This window comes from Daktulosphaira vitifoliae, unplaced genomic scaffold (genome assembly GCF_025091365.1).
Source record: "Daktulosphaira vitifoliae isolate Bord-2020 unplaced genomic scaffold, ASM2509136v1 Scaffold_2, whole genome shotgun sequence".
NCBI classification, from domain to species: domain Eukaryota; kingdom Metazoa; phylum Arthropoda; class Insecta; order Hemiptera; family Phylloxeridae; genus Daktulosphaira; species Daktulosphaira vitifoliae.
Genome location: NW_026099573.1, coordinates 46,059,084 through 46,078,464, shown reverse-complemented (window position 1 = coordinate 46,078,464; position 19,381 = coordinate 46,059,084). Strand labels below are relative to the sequence as shown.

Below are 19,381 nucleotides of genomic sequence, written 5' to 3'. Positions count from 1 at the left end.
AATTAAATGAAAATAACTATACCTTTTATCCAAAAAATACTTCAATTAAAAATCAAACATCAAATGGCAATTACCATATTACTAAAGAGCACTGCAACTTAACGAGTTGTATTAAGAGAATTATTAAGGGATTATTAAGAGAAACGTGTAAAAATTTTAAACATTTCACAAAAATCAAAACTGTACACGACTTTCGTTATAAAACAAAATAAAAGACACGCGCCCACAAGACAGTCAATATGACGATACCCGATTATGGCGGCCCATACATACGCGTAACGTCGATAACACGGGTATTTTGAGAAATCTCCAGATAATATCCTTCGGCCAACCCTACAACAGATAATAGATCGTTTACAGTGTACATTGTTTACGAATGAAAGGTAATAAAATATTAAAATGGACCTATGGTTTCTATTTCCAATGACTACACTTTATCATCAAAAATAGAATAAACACAGTCGACACGATTTTATTGGGTTGATTATGAATTGCGTTTTGCCGGCTATATCAGATTTTTCACTAAATTTGCGATTTGCCGACAGACAAAAATAGGTTGGGGTAAGCACCCCTCTACCACCAACTCACCCATCTCACTCCCGTTCGGAACGCCCTGCTCATCTGCCAAAAACATTAAATTATTAAATATCAATCTCATACTAATTTAATTGCTATAATAAATATTTATTTATATATAATACTTGTTCAAGCAAACGCCAAAGATACCGTCAGTTGGTACCAGTGAGCTACCCTGGTAATAGCTGGTTATGTTGCGGCGTTATCAGCTCGGATAACGTCCCGCCAATATTGCGTTTGGTTCGGCGTGTGTCGTTGTTCAGCGTCTCGTCGCTGTGGTTGGTTTTTACCCTTTTTTTATGTTCATTCGCGTATTGGTTTTATTCGCGCTCGTTAAAAACGTCTTGTCATTGTTATGTTCAGCTAGAACAAGCGAATAGGAATTATTCAGGCTTTCAAACGTACACCTTACGTACGGTTTGGGATTTCTCGCAATTTGAAGAAGAAAGCTGCTCCGCTGGGTAGAACCCTTTCCACATTTATATGATTATAAATACAGTTGATTTAAAGTTATTTGTTTTTTTTTTGTATTGTTATTAAGTGTAATATATTTTACAGTGTATAAGAAGGAGACAAGAAATTATTTACTTTATTGCTCATTAAAGATAGTGCTAGTATCGTTGCCGCCAACCGCTGGTCAGGAGCGGCACGGTCAAACAATACTTCTAAATCAAAAAAAACTACTAATTAGGAATAATGAAGGAAATAAGAGTTAATTTTGCTTTTGGAATAATCCACTAATTTTATTAAAATTAAACACTATCTACAGATTTGCATCGAAGCGTTTCTTATGATAGTCATTTTAATCACTGACAGATATTATATATACTTATCCGAACTATGCCACATTCACATTGTGCCGCGACCCTACTATGCTACCGTTTTTTTTTACTAATTATAATTAACCATTCCCACTTTTTAAGAAAATTATCATTAAAATAATTATTTTAAGTAAATCCTGCTCATAGATGAAACATTTATAGTAAAATTGATACACTTACAAAAAAAAACTTTACAAACAAAAATGTTTAGGAAAACAATATATCATTTTTAAAAGATCCATATACTTTTTCACTCTTTATTAATATATAAGTTGTGCCATTTGAGGTTGTGTTAAGGTTTTGATAAGTCTCTATAAGAAAAGTATATGGATTTGTCAAAACTTTGTCGGACATAATATTTAATATAGAAATCGGTATAAATTATATTATAGTTTTTCATATACTTTATCTTATTAACAATTATAAATATATTATAAAAGTCCTTGTCTTATATTCCGATTTTATAGATATAGTTCCACTTCCTAAATTAGTTATTAATTAAATCGATGATTGCAGAAACGACATGAGTACAGTTTTTAGAACTTTTGGATAATTGATAAAAAGTGTATAATATAAATAATTCTGAAAAAAATTTTTATTTAAAAATGAATACTTGTAGAAATATATTATGCATTGATTATACATAATTTGTGTATATAAATAATATGATGTTTTTTTACTATTGTTTTTCAAAGTTTACTGACTCATGACTTTTTTCCATTAAATGTAAATATAGCAAACAAAAAATTGTTTTAATATATGGAAAATTATTTTATTTTAGATTATAGGTGTACATTATCACAATAATTAATTAATAAATTATTGATACATAAAAACTTATTTTACTATATTTTTATATTTTTACATAAATTCTGAATTTATTTTTCAATTTTTCGTCAGTTCAAAACTTTATTCCAAAACGAATTATTTATTTTAGAAGGAGCTATGTAAGATGCTGATTTTTTTATATTCTTCATTTTATTTTAATTTATAGGTAAAATATCTTTATAATTTTCTGTTGGTAGTTCAATTTGGTTTGTTCCGGGTAGTGTTAACCAGAAAGTATGTTTATTGGTGCTCTTAATAATTTCACTAGTTGTTACCATTCCCCTCTTATAAATGTTATCGCGTATCCAGTTAATAAAGCCGCACGGGTTTTATTTAAGTGTATAAAATATCTATCTATATTATAATAGGTAGACACCCATATAAATATATTTTGATATACCGCTGGAAAGTTCACTTCACAAAAGGAAAGAAAAACACAATGCAAAGTCACGCACCAAAAAGCAACCAAAAAGAAGAACGCAACAACCAGTCAATGTTAACGTCGGAAACGGAACAGCCCGCAATATCAGTAATCCATATTCGTCGGCGGCCTTATCTCTGTGTCAAGGGCGGGGAGACTACCGATGACAATCGATTGTCATATTAATGGCTGGACGGCTGATATTGAGAGATACACGGGTGAGCGTCAACCTAGAGCAAAAGGCGGTGCTGTGTCAATGCATTGGTGAAAAAATGATACATTTAAACAAACCTTTTTTTTACGTGGAACTGATCTTTTTGAAGATTCTACCGAATTGCATGTTTTTTTATAATATTTATTCCACCATGATTTAAAATTAAAAATGTCTGAATGTGTTATAAGTTGGACTTTGAACTTGTTTTTATTACTAGACTGAATTATTAACTCGAGATATTCACGTAGTGTATAAATTCTATCAATTTTTCTTTAAGTACGTTTTATCACACCAAAATCTCTATCATAATCTAAGAAAAAATGCCCTTCTATAGGAAAATAATGTTCTACTATTTCGAACCGACCCGTATCAACTAAAGCTTGACAAAATCGTTCAACAGTATTATTTTTAGTTTGTCCAGGACAATTGTTAATAAATAATCTTAATTCTTTCACTTCTGGTGGAACACATTGTTGAATATATGTAAGCAAAAATGTAGATACTTCATTAGGGCTTTTATACGCTTCGTGATATAAAAAAAAACATTGAATCTCCTGATTTCATATCATGAATTCCAAACAAATTAATTGTAAGTTGGCGAAGGTAAAAAAGATCTTGTACGGGTATTTTAGGCAGTTGTAAGTTTTGCATGTAATCAAATGTGAGTCATAAAAGATTATTATGTATTTTACATTCATCCCTAGAACTTTTCAGTATAGTATAAAACTGCTTGGCTTAGCGCTTATAAGAAAATAATTTCTTTGTATTCTTAATTGCACATAAAACATTATATTATTGTCAGGATCTGAGAGTTAATTAAATATTTAGGTCCTATTCAATCTTAAAATTACTGATTTATAAATAGATACGTGTAAGTGTTTATTTACTGTTGAGCGTAAAAACGACACAAGACGTTTTTGCTCTCAACCATATGTTTTGATAATAATCTTATAGGTAAAAACGTTATGACTGAAGCCATTTTTCCACTCAACACATAAAAACAGATGACTAGCATGTGTTTTTGCTAATATCTGAATTTCCCAAAAAATGTCACTCATGTCATTTTTGCAATCATCGATTCAATTGTATTTCTTATTAGATTTAATATTATTTTTATAAATTTCACATTGTATATTTTATTTGAGTATAATTTTTCTTGTTTGATTTAGATGATTTTATAAATAAGTCATCACGAGTGTTTCGTTGGCCTCAAGAAATTGATCAATTTTTAGACTTAGCAACAAGTAGAGTAATACAAAAAAAAGGAGTTGTTGAAGGTCAATTAAAAACGAAAAAAACTGAATTTGAATTAGAGTAAAAAATAAAAGTATTTAATAAATAAATTATTTCATTATATTATTTTTTAGTCTCAAAAATCATTTAAAACTACTGGATAACATCAAAAGAAAAGATCCACCAATTTTATCAAATGATGAAATATTAAATGCATTTGATGAAGTAAAACAACTCACAAATTACTTGAATGAAGATTTAACTATAGCAAAGGTATAAGAAATTATTTTAATTTTAACTTAAAAACATAGGCGTGACCAGACTTCATCCGCAGGGGCAGCCTAGCTTATGACCGGCACTACTTTCATAAACCAAAAAAACCCTTAAACTCAAAATCACGATTTGAGGGGGAGGGGGGTAAGTCCTTCGAATTAATTTAAAAAAATATAATTTTCTATTTGCAGTAACAATGCAGTGTTTTCAGTACCTACCTTTAAATTTAACTCCAGAAATATTATTTATCTATTAAACTACATAGATACACTTTAATCTAGTTATCTTCTTTTTAATTATGTAAATTTAAACAAAAACTATTGTATTAGCTTTACATTTTTCACAATGTATAATAAGTTACATTATTAACAAAATATGTAAAGTGTGCGTATATTTAGTAAAAATTAACAAAGTTCCTTATATAATATCTGCATAACAAGTAAAAATAATAATAGTAACTTTACATAATATTTAAAATATTTTAATTTCTATGATATCTTTCAAAGAACAAGTCTTCTTTAGGATGAAACATTTTTGAAATCATTAATCACTTTATCAATATTGATATTACTCACCAATTCTTGTTCGATAAATAAAAATAATAAAGCATTGAGCCTTCCTTGTGTCATGGTGCTTCTTAACTTTGTTTTGATTATGGACATTTTTGAAAAACTCCTTTCACATCCACAACTGGTCACTGGTATAATCACAAAATATTTCAGACAATCATAAAATGTTTTATCATAAAAGTATCGCATCTTCCTCGTACTACTAACCAATCAATCCACTTATAAATGCAATCTGATGATGTTCCTTTTTGGTGTGTCCTCAATACTTTTCAAAATACTAATTTCTACAAGAAGCTCTAGAGTTTGAACATTTAGCAAATTATTAAGTATGTATAAACAAGGCGAATCATTATTTAACTCTAAGATAATTATTTTTCCAATTATAGTTATTAAATCCGATGTTTCTTGTTTAAATCTATCATCAATTCCAGATAATAACACATCTAATAATGGGAAAACAACAGTTACTTTCATTTCTTCACTCTTTGTCAGATAGTTATGCTGTGGTGTGGAATGTTGTAAATTACTTCTCTTTTCTGAAACCTTTCTATTCTTTACTGTTGGTATTTCAATATTGTTTTCATTGCACATTTGTTCCGTTCTAATAAATATAGACTGAATTTCTTGAGTTAATTTCTTAATGAATTCAATGAAGATCTTAAGGCATGTATAAGTGAAACGGCAGTAAAAAGTTCTAAGTTTGGAGTTTGTAAAGATGAACTTACTTTTAATATCATTTGTAAAATTGTTTGCATTAAATTTAAACAATAAATAAACTCAAATGATTTAAGTTTGATAATGAAGTCCACTACTTTTAGCTTTTGCTTTAGGTATCAAACATTTAGAATTTATCTCTTCCAATGTACTTAAAGAGCTTTGTAATTTTTCTAACTGCATTTATTTCCTCAGCGCGACAAGCCCAACTAGTTTGTGACATAGATTTCAACTTTTGTACTTTAGCACCATATACTTTGGCAAATCCTTCAAATACTACATGTCTTATTGGACTTCTTTTGATAAAAGAATAAATAAATTTCATAGTTCCAAGAAAATCAAAGACACATTTATTTACTTCACTATACTTTGCATTAGCACAAACAGCATCCATTAAAGTTATATTTAAACAATGTGCATAACAGTGCACATGTAAAATATTTTCATTTTTACTCTTGCATTTGGCTTGAACTCTATTAATACTACCTGTCATAGTTGCTGCTCCATCAAAACATACTGCAACTATATTCGTCCAATTTAACTTAAATTAACAAGTAATTACATCATCAAGCATATTAAAAATTGATTCTGCATTTACAGACAACATAAGTCTCAAAGTAATAGATTTTTTTACTGAGCGGTTAGTTTTGGTATCAAAATAGCGAAAAAACACTGAGAGTTACTCGTTGTGACCAATGCCGCTGGTTTCGTCTGCCATAACAGCAATATGAGTGTTTTGTAATTTCAATATTAATTACTTCATCAATAGATTTATTAGAATAAAAATTATTAATTGCTGTTGTACTATTTGTATGACCTTATGACATTTGGTGAGATTTTAATCTTTCAGAAGCCCTGTACCAACTATTAAACCCTGTTGTAGAAAAAATTATTTCGGTCTAACCAATATTAGATTAATTTCCATTAAAACAACGACACGCAAAACAAAATGATGCATCAACCGCTGGACTATATTCCAATAAACCAACTGTACATTTCATACCATGATTTTTGAAACGAACGCTGTTTACTTACTTGTAAAGTTTTGGGGTAGATATTTAAAATCGGATGATTAACTCTTTGTTTAAATTCAAGACGATTGGTTAGTAACTTAACTGTAACATCATTTATAGAAAATTTAACCCTGAAACAAATTAAAAATGCCCATACATACATTATTGAATATTGATTTAAACTTTTATTTAAATATAAGAAAAACAAATTTTAAATGTAAAAAAAATTATAAGTATTAACCTGAGACTTCATTAGTAACTTCTAAACTGTTTTGTATATCTTCTCTGTCTAGACACAATTTATCTTTTGTTTGGCTGTTGAAGTTCTAAAAAAAAAAAATAGTTAACTAATCATACATAAGTGGAGGAATAACTTACATCAGGTTCAGTTGCAGGATGATTACAAATTATATTTTTTTCATTATTTTCATTCTGTAAAATCAATTATATGATGGTTAGTTTTTTTTGAAACTTTTCTTAAGTTTCTACAAGCTATAAATATACAATTATTAATAGGCCCACAATTATTTGTCAAATGAAATAACTTGTCTTCTAGTAAATTGTTTTAAATTAATTTCTACCTATTTGCGTTAATGAACCACAATTTGCAATTAACTATTTTACTTTTTTAAATGTTATGATTGAGAATTGTTGTAAGGGTATTTGAGTGAATTCATATTTAATGCTCAGTTTTTTTAATCACAAATTGTACAGCATAATAATTTTTATAAAAAAAACTCGAAATTTCAACATCTTTTTTAGCACATAATTACTTTGTTTAAGTTTTTACAAGTGTATTTATTGTTAATATGTGGTAAACATTTCAAGTTTCTAGCGATAGTACTTTTAAACTAGTTTAAAAGTTAAACTAAATAGTTTAAAAACTAAAATTAATTTACCGAAAATTTCGTTTATGGCGTTATTTTACTCGATTTGTTGACAGTTTTTTCTTAGGCTTCTTACACTGTTTAGAATAAATAAATATTAACCTTAAAATTATCTCCTGTATACAATTTCTGATCTGTAGATGGGGTATCGTAACTTTTGAACAAAGTTTACTGCCTCCAAAAGTGTCTACAGAAGAAAAATAAACATCATAATAAAACTAATAGATATATCGCTTAATTTCAAATTAAAAAACCTACATATATTTTTTATTTATTATATATTTTTCAATCATTTGTCCCACACCAACGTAAAATTTCTGAAAAAACACTGAACACAGTACTATTGGGATGTGTTGACGCAAAAATGTAAAAAACTAAATAAAAATCTAATAAATAAAATATTTTATCATACCATGTATGAAGTAGGTTCATTAAGATCATAGTTGTTTTTATTCTTTGATTTAAAAAAGGCTTTTAATTTTGACAAGTTTGAACAATATGATTTAATTTAAGTTTCTTGCGATCACGTTCTTCAGCGGCTCCTCATTTTAGCTTCGATGCGAAGTTGAAAAGGTACTAATTTTACTATGATGTGTTTTTTAGCTTCGATGCGAAGCTGAGAATGTATTGGTTTTACTATGATGTGTTTTTTTTGTGTCTATTACCACTTTTTCTCAGCTCTCACTGGACCGATTTCTTTCAAAAGTACGTCAAAAGATCACAAATCGTATCTAGTTGGAGACATTACCCTTAAAAATTGAAAAAAATTCCCTCGTTCCCCGAAAATGGGGGAAATATCCAAAAAAATTACAAATTTAAAAATCAGTAAATTTTGTCATTTTTTCACTTTTTTTCTTAAAACTTCCATAACATTTTGAAAAATAAACAAATCAACATAATTTTTTTTCAACTAAAACCTTAGATATTTCTCTTTCGTTTGATATCATTTTGTTGAAAATCTAACTCTTAAACTGCTCATGGGGGGGGGATTTAAAATAGCAACTTTTTTACAAAAAATAACTTTTTCAACTTAATTTTTGCAAATGTTCCGAAAATACTGCGTCCTTTAAACATATATCAAATTAAAGCTTATTTTATGTGCTATAAAATAAAAAAAAAATTTGTTCCCGACGACCAATCTTCTATGCGCAAATGGCTACCGTATTCAAAAAAAATCTATTTTAACAAATTTTTTGTTTTTAATTAAACACTGTCTACAGATATGCATCGAAGCGTTTCTTATAATAGTGATTTTAATCACTGTCAGATATCATCTATACTTGTCCCATCTATGCCTCATCCGCACTGTGCCTCGACCCCACTGTTCTACTGTTTTTATTTTAAAATACCTGTCAAAGGGAGTACAGATTTTTATAAATATTATATAAATAAAGAATTGATATAGCATAGAAAGTTAAACTTATATAAATTTATTTGCTTTTTGGAGTCGAGAAAAATAATTTTGATATTTGAACTAGCTTTTTTAACATTATATTGCTATAACTTTCGGAAAATGTATGGATGAATATTTTTATAATAAATTTTTATATACCCCTTTCATCTGACACATTTTTTTTGTAAATCGGATCATACCCCTTTATACAAGGGTGTCAAAACTTTAAACATGCGTATTGAAACTAGAACATTTTTAATTAAATTTTTTAAAGTGTTCCAGAAATACTGTCACTTATATATATATATATATCTTAAATTAAAGAATATGTAATATACTTTATTACGGAAAAAAAAATATGCTATTTTTGTGTTAAAATTCTGGGTTTTGTATTTTATTTTATTATAAAATACCTGACAAGTGGAGTACACAGATTTTCATAAATATTATATAAATAAAATTGATATAGCATAGCAGGTTAAACTTATTTGCTTTTTTAAGTTGTTTTGAGATTTGAACTAGCTTAAATTGCCATTTTTTTCAATCGACAGAAGCGACGTACGGTTGTCGAGTCTATAATACTTGCGTCTTACGCGCTTGGGGTACAAGGTTCCAACCCGTGTATGTCAAGGAATTTTTTGAATTTTTTTCTTAGAACTCCGATTACCGGCGCTTTATAAATTTGCAGTTTCAGCCCAGGAACCCAAGGCTGCCACCGTATATACGCCTATGCTTGAAAAATAATAATAAATAAATATTATAAATATACAATTTTGAAAAAAAAAAAATTAATTCTTTATAAAAATTGATCATTAATGACAAATATTATTAATAAAATATTAATTTAAAACTATAAAATATTTTTAACACAAAAAGTTTTAAAAAATCGCTTATACGTATTTTGGAAACAATGATATCGCTTAGTGATATTATTTAATCGATTGTCAAGTATTGCCATTTTACTCAATTTTAATAGTGAATTTACAGTGAGCCAATATTCCAATTGATTAATTTACTATTATTTTTAAACATTATCTATTGCCTCTCTTATTTTATGTTCCTTAGAAAATTAATTTGACTCACAAATCTATTTTATTTCATCAGAATATTAATTTATTTATAAACCATACCACTAAAAACTGCCAATTTGTAGGTATTTATGTAAATTATTTCATAAAATTATCAAAAATGATTTCGACTACAATTATAAATTATAAATGTATAACATTTAATATTACACATACTTTATTTTCATGCACATACATATCAAAGGGACTCATGACAGTTATTTATCAGTTATAGACTGAAATATACCTCAACTCCATTATATCTGATACTGTCTGTACTTAATTTTTTATTTGGTGGTGTGATAATAAATCCAAGGGCTTTAAGTCATTCTGTCACTTGTTTAATATTCAGTAAGTAATTTATTTTCTGGATTATCCAAAATCGTTTATTAAACGATTATTTTACGATAAGAATTATCATAAATCTTTTAGACGTTAGTCTAACCATTTATACCAGAATCTATACAAAAGTTAAGAATCTTTGTCTAGCAAGAGGTAAAAACATAGTCCATGAAATAAAAATGAGCATTCTTTTAACTTTAGAGTATTAATAACACAGAACAATTGCTTGATTTTGAAATTACATCTTATACTCAACTTCACTCTATGGTGTCAGCCACTGAACCATTTGATCGCTTGTGGGATATTGTTCGTGATTTTCATTATAACTATGAAAAATGGTTAAATGGTAAATTTTCTAATAAAATCAATTATTGTATAATAGCATTTAAATAGATTGTTTGTTATTTAAAAGGGCCCTTTTATCAACTTAATGCAATAGAAATAAAAGATACTGTTGATAATATGTGGAAAAATCTTTATAAATTAGCAAGAACTTTACAAGATTATCCCGGATCAAAAAGGGTAGCTGAAATAGTAAGAGGAAAAGTTGAAAATTTCAAAAAATACATACCTGTGTTAGAAACTGTTTGCAACCCAGGAATACACGAGCGTCATTGGAAAGAAGTATTTAATTAGTTTTATACATTTTATCTATAATATTCATATAATCAATTAAAATAGATAAGTAAAAGTGTTGGTATGGATTTACATCCGAATGAATCATCCACACTCGCAGAAATGATTGAGATAGGTTTGACAAACCACATTGAACGTTTAGAAGAAATTAACACTACCGCATCTAGAGAATTCACATTGGAACATAATTTACGAAAAATGAAAGAAGAATGGTTGAATATTGAATTTGAATGTACACCATACCGAGATAGTGGCGTTTGTATTTTAACGTCACTAGATGATATTCAAGTTATGCTGGATGATCATATACTGAAAGCACAAACAATGCATGGGTCAGCTTATATAAAACCATTTGAGGCAGATATGGATGATTGGGAAAAAAAGTTAGTTTTAATGCAAGAAATCTTAGATCTTTGGATTGGGGTGTGTATATCTACATAATCTACATAATTAAATTCATCATAATATATTAAATTAAAATTTTAAAGGTTCAACGAATTTGGATGTATTTAGGACCAATATTTAGTTCAGAAGATATAAATCGTCAAATGCCTGAAGAAGCGCGTAATTTTAGAGTAGTTGATGCAATATGGCGTCAAATAATGATAAATACGGCTAATAAACGAAAAGTTTTAGAAGCTACAGCATATTCAAATATGTTACAGTCACTTCAAAACTGTAGTGTTATGTTTGAACAGATACAAAAAGGATTAAACGAATACTTAGAAAAAAAACGATTATTTTTCCCTAGGTATGTACATCTATGCTCTCTCTTATATTTGGGTAACCTTTTAAAATTTATTTTGATCTCTGTCTAAAGCTACATCCTAAACTTTTATATTAATAAAATTAGCTGTGTAAAATTTAAGTTAGTCTTAATAAGTAAACTTGAAATATTACTAGTATGTAATTCTGTAGTATAATCATAAAAAAGGGATTAATGAAATTTCTATTAATGATTATATCATAATACAAATATACTAAATACATTTTTATTTAATTCTAAACTATAGTAAATAATAAGTTTATTGTAAAAAATAATAATTCTAAGAATAGAATTTAGAGGCAACTATGCAGTGATAAATGGAAACATATTATTTGTCTATAAAGAAGTTTCATTTACAGTAAACTTTTTTACAGAGGGCTCAAAAATAAAGATTATAACGCATCAAGGTCGGCTGTCGTGTTCAGTCATCGCAGACCGTCCCTTTTGCGTCAAACATATTATATAGACAAAATTTAATTATTCGATGAACACTATATATAAGTTCAATAAACGTGTACATTTAAAAAACGATAAACGATTGTTTGCAATTTATTGTAATAATATAAATGAATATTCATGAATTTTAAATTCATAAAACTTGATTTTTTATATTAAAATGTTTATTTTAATTAATATATTACTTTTTAATAATAATAATTTATTACTAATACAATTACATTTTAGCTTCGATGCGAAGCTGAAAAGGTATTGGTTTTACTATGCATTTTCTTTTTTTTTTTTTTTTTTTTTTGTTACTACTTTTTCTAAGCTCTCACCGAACGGATTTCTTTCAACGATACGTCAAAAGATCACAAATCGTATCTAGTCGAAGACATTACCCTCAAAAATTGAAAAAATTTCACTCTTTCCCATTAATTGAGGGAAACCTCCAAAAAAATTACAAATTTAAAAATTGCTAATTTTCGAAATTTTTCATTTTTTTTTTTCTTAAAACTACCATTACTTTTTCAAAAATGAACAAATCAATATAATTTTTTTTTATAAATGCTTGATGTCTTTACCTATCATTTGGTATATATATTTTTTTAATTTAATCCTTAATCTGCCCACAAGAGGTATTTAAAATGACAACTTTTTCAACTTAACTTTTGAAAGTGTTCCGGAAAGTCTAACACTTATATATATATATATCTTAAATTAAAGCTAATTTAATGTACTATGTTATGAAAAAAAAAATTTCTGATTTTATTTTGTCTTCATGGTGAAAATGGCTATTGAATGCTATTTTTGTATGGAAATTCTCGATTTTATATTTTAAAATGCTATAACTTTTTAAAATAAATATAGTTTAAAAAAACTAAAAAAACACGCTTTTAAACTATATTTATTTTTCACTTTTTAGTTTCATGTTATGATAGTAATTACTATCAATATCATGGTTGTAATGGGTAACGGGAAATCAGGGTTCGATTCCGGGGAGGGAGCTGAGAAACGGGTACCACATCCAAGGAAAGCAGCACACGTTTAGGTTAGCGTAACTATTGAGCTTTGGCCCCATACTGAAATATTTATTTGGAAAAAACTCGCGTAATTATGCATCATTACTCTGTTTCCCAAAAATAACTGCTTATTAGTTGGGACATCAAAATGTGCGTAAAAAGGTTCATGACCAGTATGTCAATAGAATTTATTAAACTTCTAAAAACCTTGGTGTTTTAAATAAACACAAAAATGTTTAAATACAAAACTCAAAACGCAGTTATATAGAACTTAAATTTTTTTTATTCGAGTTGTTTTTATTTGTACAATAGAATTGTAGTAAAAACAAATATTCATTAATATGAATTATTTAGAAATTAATTCGATTTTATAGATTATTTAATTCGTATGTTAATATATTGAAGAAATTAAAACAAAAAAATTATAACGATATATATATATTATACGAATTGGACAAAATTAAAATAATCTTCGTATAATATCGCGGCACTTTCATAGGCGGTTTCCGGCAAGATTCACGGGCGTCGAAAAGTTAGGAGCGTTAATGGCGACGGTACGCGGATGCGGATCGGTTCGGTCGTGCGGCACGTCAGGAGCCGGTGGCGTACATCATCGACGTTGCCACTTTAACAACGGGAAGAAGATTCAACGTATCATTTTGCGGCGGGTCATCGTCGGCCGTGCGGCACTTGGTGGACTTTACACCGTAGCGTATGGTCACTTATACTAATAGTAGGGCGACGGCTGATAAAGGTAGCACGAGTGACGGGGCCGTGTCTCAATAAAAATTTATTTACATATATATTAATATAATTGATGACGCGCGCGTCTACTACGGGTTGGAAAATATTATTTTCGACGACTGTAGAGTGGGGTGGGCTGAATGCGTTACGACCGTCTAATCTCGTGCGCGTGGAAAGTTACAAACAACAAACATCCCACATACAAGTGAAACTAATATAAGCGTGTTAAAAATGTATGGATCAATACAATTATTTTATGAGAAGTAGTATTTATCAGTGTTGGGAATGTTCCTTTTTAAATGGAACTCGTTCCGTTCCCGTTCATTTTCTAAAATATGAACTCGTTCCAGATCCTAATTCTTTATATTAAGAAGGAACTTGTTCCAGATCCAGTTCCTCCAAAATAAGAACTCGTTCCACTCTTCGTTCCTTTTATGTAACCAAGTTATTTAAAAAATTGTGGCAATGAGATCATGATAACGGTCATCAATGATTTTCATCAGCAGTCGAATACAAAACAAATTTATAGTATTCCTTATCTAAAAGTATTCGAAAATTATATTTATAAGCAGGTAATAAATGCTAACGACTTGTATCAACGCGACCAATGTCTATTGTCTACATATAAGTTAGAAATAATAAATCAGAAAACCCAAAACCTTTAACATATATTAGTTAACAAGAAATGACGATAATATTCGGTGCATTATTTAATATATGTACACATATATTAAATATTTACTGTTTAAATATTTACCTACATGTGATAATAACTCTATTTATAGTCAATTGATTCATTTAAACAGCCTACGATCTCGGTTGGGTATATAGGGAACTTCCATTGTCAAAAGTCAACTAAAAATACCTTAATATTTTAATGTCTAGATACGAAGAAAACTACACTAAAACATGTTTATAAAAATTTTTAGGAACTGTAATTTCCGTTCACGTTCCTTAAAAAATGGAATTTGTTCATTTTCCTCGTTCCTTTATTTTAAAAGGAAGCAGTTCCTAGCATCATTCCTTCAAAAAGAACTCGTTCCAGGAATCCGTTCCTTTTGGAACTAGTTCCTTCTCAACACTNATTGGAACCAGTTCCTTCTCAACACTGGTATTTATATACATCTTTCATTCGACATACTTTTTTTTTAAATCAGACTATTTCCCTATATATGGGAAGGGGTTCAAATCTGAAAATGTATATAGAAAGTAGAACTTTTTCAACTTAACTTTTGAAAGTGTTCCGGAAGGTCTGACACTTTTATATATATCTTAAATTGAAGCTNTTCCGGAAGGTCTGACACTTTTATATATATCTTAAATTAAAGAAAATGTAATATACTTTATTATGGAAAAAAAATAACTGACAAGTGGATTACACAGATTTTCATAAATATTATATAAATAAAATTGATATAGCATAGCAGGTTAAACTTATTTAAACTTTTTTGCTTTTTTTAAGTTGTTTTGAAATTTGAACTAGCTTAAATTGCAATTTTTTTCGATCGACAGAAGCGACGTACGGTTGTCGAGTCTATAATACTTGCGTCTTACGCGCTTGGGGTACAAGGTTCCAACCCGCGTATATCAAGGAATTTTTTTCTTAATTATTTTTAAGTTAGAATAAATTTTCAACTCTATTGATTTTTATCTCATTTAGATTTAATAACTTAAATAATGATCAGGGATCATCACTGTAGTCGTCCCTTGCGAGATGAAATTTCTTATTTCAGACATTTAAAAAATCATTCATTTCTGATGTTTTGAAAGTATTAATTGACGTATCAAGTTTGATATGATAGGTTTCAACTATAAAATTTAATCATTTTACTTTGTAATTTTATAATACTTTACTTTATTTGTGTGTGCTACTACTAGGCTATAATATCCCAAATTTTTTGTTAACATGTTTCTATATAAATAATTTCTAAGAAAATGATTGTTAGTTTCTCTTGAATTAACAATGGATTTTTACAATTATAATGAAATTGCATATATCGCTCTATTCAGTAAATCATTTTAACAACTTTGTTTTGATTGGTTCATTTAGTTAAAGTAAATCATTAAAATTAATGAAGTTCTGAATATTTCAATTGCCAAATCTTTCCAAACACCAAAAGTTACTAGGGAATGATTGCTATTATTTCGAATGTGTTAAAACTTTCATGGATTGTTTTGTTGCTTGAAGTGCTTGAGGATATATCCATGTTTACAGTTGAGTTCTGACGTTTCGGACTCATTGCAGAGTCCATCTTCAGAGTGATGGTTGCTAGTCGGTGGCTGCAACTATACTGGCGGCTTATCTTGATAACAGTCTGCTTTTATAAAATTGATAACATCTGGTTTTTGACTAATGTAGTTTACCGTATCCGGGTTTTTGAATAATGTTGCTGAACGTTTCGAGTTTTTGACTAATGTCGTTGACACATCTCGATTTTTGACTAACGTTGTTTATGGCATTCTTGACATTTCGGTCTTCCTTTCCTACACCGGCAATTATTTGTTATGTTGATTGTTGCCTCTTCGTATATTGAATTATTTTCGGTGTTGTTGGTTAATTTCCTTTTTGTCTGGTGTATGATAGGTAACCAAGTTTTGCTGATTTTCCATCCATCTTCTCTGTTAAAATTTTCCGGACATTTTTCGATTTCTATTGCTTCCTTGTACATCCGTTTGCCAAAATGAGGTTCTTTGTTAAGTATTTTTACTTTATCGAATTGTATGTCATGTCCTTTGTTTTTGGCATGTTCAGCTACTGCAGATTTTTCTGTTCTTTGGTACTCCACATCTTTTTCATGTTCTTTTATTCTTGTCGCAATAGCTCTTCCTGTTTGTCCAATATAAGATTTACCACATGAACACGGTATTTCATATACTCCTGGTGTTTGCATCTCTGGCAGTTTATCTTTCGGGTTTCGGAGTAGTGATCCTGCTACTGTGTTTGGTTTGAAAACGGTTCTTAATTTGAATTTTTGTGCGATTCTTGATATGCGGTCGGTAATTCCCTGTATGTACGGCAGTATTAATGTTCCTTTCTTTTCATCTTCATTATTTTCGTCATCCATGATACGCGTTGCATTTTTTCTTTTCTCTGCTTTTTTTAATTGCCTTATTAATATTTTTAATTGTGTACCCATTATTCTTTAGCGCTTGTCGTAAGTATGTTTTTTCCTCATTCACATGGTTTTCATCAGCTATTCTGACAGCTCTTGTTGTCATTGTGTGTAATAATCCCATTTTCTGTGAGGGGCAATGGTGTGAATCGGCATGTAAATATCTATCTGTATGTGTACTTTTTCTATACACTCCTGTGCCGAATTTCCCATTAGGCTGTTTTTTTACCATTACATCTAGGAATGGCAATTTTCCGTTTTCCTCAGTTTCCATTGTGAACTGTATATTGGCGTGTATGCTGTTTAAGTGTTGCAGGAAAGATTGTAGTTTGTCCTCGCCGTGTTGCCATAAAACGAATGTGTCATCTACATATCGCAACCACATTTTTGGTTTTTGAGTATACGTGCTCATTGCTTCCGCTTCAAACCATTCCATAAATATGTTGGCAAATACTGGTGCTAGTCTTGATCCCATTGCCATTCCATCAGTTTGTTCGTAGATAGTATCTTGGTATGTGAAAACTGTTGTTTTGGTGCATATTTCCAATAAGCTTTGTAGTTTTTCATCTATCCATTTTTTCTCTTTTATAATATTCAGTGTGTCCCTCACTGGCACCATCGTAAATAACGAAACAACATCGAAGCTGACGAGAATGTCTCGTTCTTCCCAATTTGCTTGTTGTAGTTTTTCCACAAAGTCCGTCGAGTTTTTCACATAAGAAGACGTTTTTCCTGTGTTAGTTTTCAGAATTCTTGCTAGGTGACCTTCTAAGTTATATGTAGGCGAGTTTATGGCACTGACTATAGGTCTGAGCGGCACATCATTCTTGTGTATTTTTGGGACTCCGTATTTTTTGGTTATTTAATTATATTCTTGGTAATCTTGGAACTGTCACAAGTAGTTGTTTTCGTTCTTTTCCATCTAGTATTGTTTTCTTTGTTTCATCATTAACTAATTTGATTATTCGGTTCAGTGGATTTCTTTTAATGATTTTATACGGTCCTTCTTCCAGTAATTTCTTCATCTTGTTGTTATATTCTGTGGTTTTCATGATTACTGTTGCGTTCCCTTTATCTGCTCTAAGTATTATGACATTGTTGTCGTTCCTTAAATTTTTGAGTGCAGTTAACTCATCTTTGTTGTAGTTTTGTTTCGGTAAGATTGCTTCTCTTAGAATTTTGCAACTTTCTTGCCTGATGATTTCTTTCTCATGGTCTTCAAGTTGGTATAGCGAGTTTTCTATACTGCTTATAATGTCCTCCTTTGGGATTTTCTTTGGAACTAACGAAAAATTAAAACCTTTTTCCAGAATAATTAGTTCATTATTAGTCAATTCCTTGTCAGTTAAATTGACAACTGCAGTTTTCTTGTTGGAGTTGTGGTTTGGCTTTTCTTTATTCTGGATTTTCCCTTCAAGCCTTTTGAATTTTTCTACTTGTTTGTTTTTCCTTTTTATGTACACTTTAGTTTGTTGTTTTTCGACCATATTTGTTAATCTTGATAGGGTCTCTTGTTCAAGTAACGTGTTCAGTTTGTTTTTTACTTCAGTTAGGTCATTGTCAATGTTAGCCAGTTTCCTTCTGATGCACATGATTTCATTCCGTAATAGTTTTTGACTGGCCATTTCTAAAATTCTTCTCGCACCTGTGTTTTTCATCGGATGATTAATAACAACGCATTGTGGTATTATTCTTTTGTCTCTGCATCTCTTCATAAAAGTCAGATCTGATATAAGCTTGGCCTTTTTCTGGGATATATTGTCCCAACGTCTACTAGTTTTCTTCATGTCCTCTCCGTAGAGTCTCCGTAGTTATGAATGTGTTAAAACTTTCATGGATTGATGAAACCAAACCCAACGTCAGAACTCAACTGTAAACATGGATATATCCTCAAGCACTTCAAGCTACTATTATTTCTATTTAAGTGATTTTTTTTGATAAAAATGTAAAAAAAATCGAACTTTTCTGATAAATTTACTGTAAATAGTAATTATAAAATTTCCTGACTGCATATTAAACTTAACAATTTCATTTTTTTCTATTTAATAATATCAATTTCAGACTTCCAAGTTGATTTAAAAGTTATGGTAATAAATTCATTTTTTTTATTATAAACTTTCACTTTAAAGGACGAAATAAAGTAAGTTAAAAATTATTACTTTTAACATATAACAATTATATAATATATAATTTTTTACTATATTTTTGAATCTAATAATTATTAATCTGGATATAATTAAGGAAATAGATGTTGTTTTTGTAATTATCCACCAAATTCTTAGAATTAAACATTACCTACAAATTTGCATCG

General features: G+C 29.1%; 1 protein-coding gene across 4 annotated transcripts in view; it reads left to right on the top strand.

Moving 5' to 3' along the window:
* The window catches only part of LOC126899129 (dynein axonemal heavy chain 3), a 236,275-nt gene that overhangs the window by 60,218 nt on the left and 156,676 nt on the right, over nt 1-19,381 (top strand). For all 4 annotated transcript variants that reach the window (XR_007702488.1, XM_050673685.1, XM_050673684.1 and 1 more), the window contains exons 14-19: nt 4,030-4,174; nt 4,228-4,366; nt 10,553-10,697; nt 10,764-10,975; nt 11,033-11,410; nt 11,476-11,738. Coding sequence is in view for 3 of the 4 variants with exons in the window: in XM_050673685.1 (XP_050529642.1) it covers nt 4,030-4,174; nt 4,228-4,366; nt 10,553-10,697; nt 10,764-10,975; nt 11,033-11,410; nt 11,476-11,738 (1,282 nt within the window). In the remaining variant the exon portion in view is untranslated. The remainder of the gene's footprint in view (nt 1-4,029; nt 4,175-4,227; nt 4,367-10,552; nt 10,698-10,763; nt 10,976-11,032; nt 11,411-11,475; nt 11,739-19,381) is intronic.